This window comes from Mesoplodon bidens (genome assembly GCF_964165515.1).
Source record: "Mesoplodon bidens genome assembly, chromosome: 9".
NCBI lineage: Eukaryota > Metazoa > Chordata > Mammalia > Artiodactyla > Ziphiidae > Mesoplodon > Mesoplodon bidens.
In genome coordinates, this window is record NC_138166.1 from 84,506,473 (window position 1) to 84,507,669 (window position 1,197).

General features: G+C 37.9%; 1 protein-coding gene across 1 annotated transcript; it reads right to left on the minus strand.

Annotated features, from left to right (window-relative positions):
• Window positions 1-406: 406 nt before the first annotated feature.
• LOC308623021 (large ribosomal subunit protein eL21) lies at window positions 407-975 on the minus strand. Its single transcript, XM_081244855.1, has one exon. The coding sequence runs from the start codon at window positions 924-926 to the stop codon at window positions 444-446; it is 483 nt and encodes a 160-aa protein (XP_081100981.1). The 5' UTR covers window positions 927-975; the 3' UTR covers window positions 407-443.
• Window positions 976-1,197: the final 222 nt, after the last annotated feature.

Genomic DNA, 1,197 nt, shown 5'->3' on the forward strand with positions numbered 1-1,197 from the left:
CTTTTTTGGGGGCTTTAAACCATGTATTTTTAAATAGTAGGCTTCAAAGTTAAGTTCCTGATCCTCAAAACACAGCTACTTAATTTATGATGCAATTATGAGCATCAACTTTTCCTGAGCTTAGTTATAATATAACAGATAACTTTCATTCATTTTAAATCCTTTGTTCAGAGGAATTTAGAGACTATTTTCAAACTAGGACAAATATTTTATAAGTAATATCTAGCAGTTTATTAACCAATGGAGTATACTGCACAACACACTACCTCACATCTTTCAGGAACAAAACCCACTAAATTTGAAAAGTAAAAAGATGTCACCCACTGAATTCAGACACAATTAAAATGTGCTTTAAATATTTGTTTGGGTAAGGGGGTCACACACTTCTACTCAATTAAGAGAATCATTTATACAGTCCAGGTCTTTTATTTTCTTTACACCCATCATGCCATGAATTCATAAGGAATGGGCTCCAACAGTTCAGGCTCCTTTCCATTGGTTCTCACGAAGTGTGCTTCTCTGGGTGGAGCAGGCTGGCGTTTCAGTTGAACCCAAGTACCTTTCTCTTTGGCTTCCTTCTTTTTCTGATCATTTTCCTTCACCCGTTTCAGGAAGCTATCCCGGCTCTTAGAGTGCTTAATATGCTCGATACGCACATTAATTCTCTTGGCAAGAATCTTGCCCTTAACTTGTTTGTTTACAATGATGCCAACAGCATGCTGGGTAACATTGTAGACTCTCCCAGTTTTGCCATGGTAACATTTGTGGGGCATTCCTTTTTGAACAGTGCCCATTCCCTTGATATCTACAATATCACCTTTCTTGTAGATTCGCATGTATGTGGCCAAAGGAACAACTCCATGTTTTCTAAAAGGCCTAGAGAACATATAGCGGGTGCCCCTCCTCTTTCCCTTTGTGTTGGTCATTTTGGCGAATTACTGGAAGATGGCGGTTCCGGCCGAAAAGAAGTATGCCTACTTTCTGGAGGGTTTTTATCATAAATTTGTGTTGAATTTTGTCAAAAGCTTTTTCTGCATCTATTGAGATGATCATATGGTTCTTCTCCTTCAATTTGTTAATAGGTGTATCACATTGATTGATTTGCATATATTGAAGAATCCTTGCATTCCTGGGATAAACCCCACTTGATCATGGTGTATGATCCTTTTAATGTGCTTTTGGATTCTGTTTGCTAGT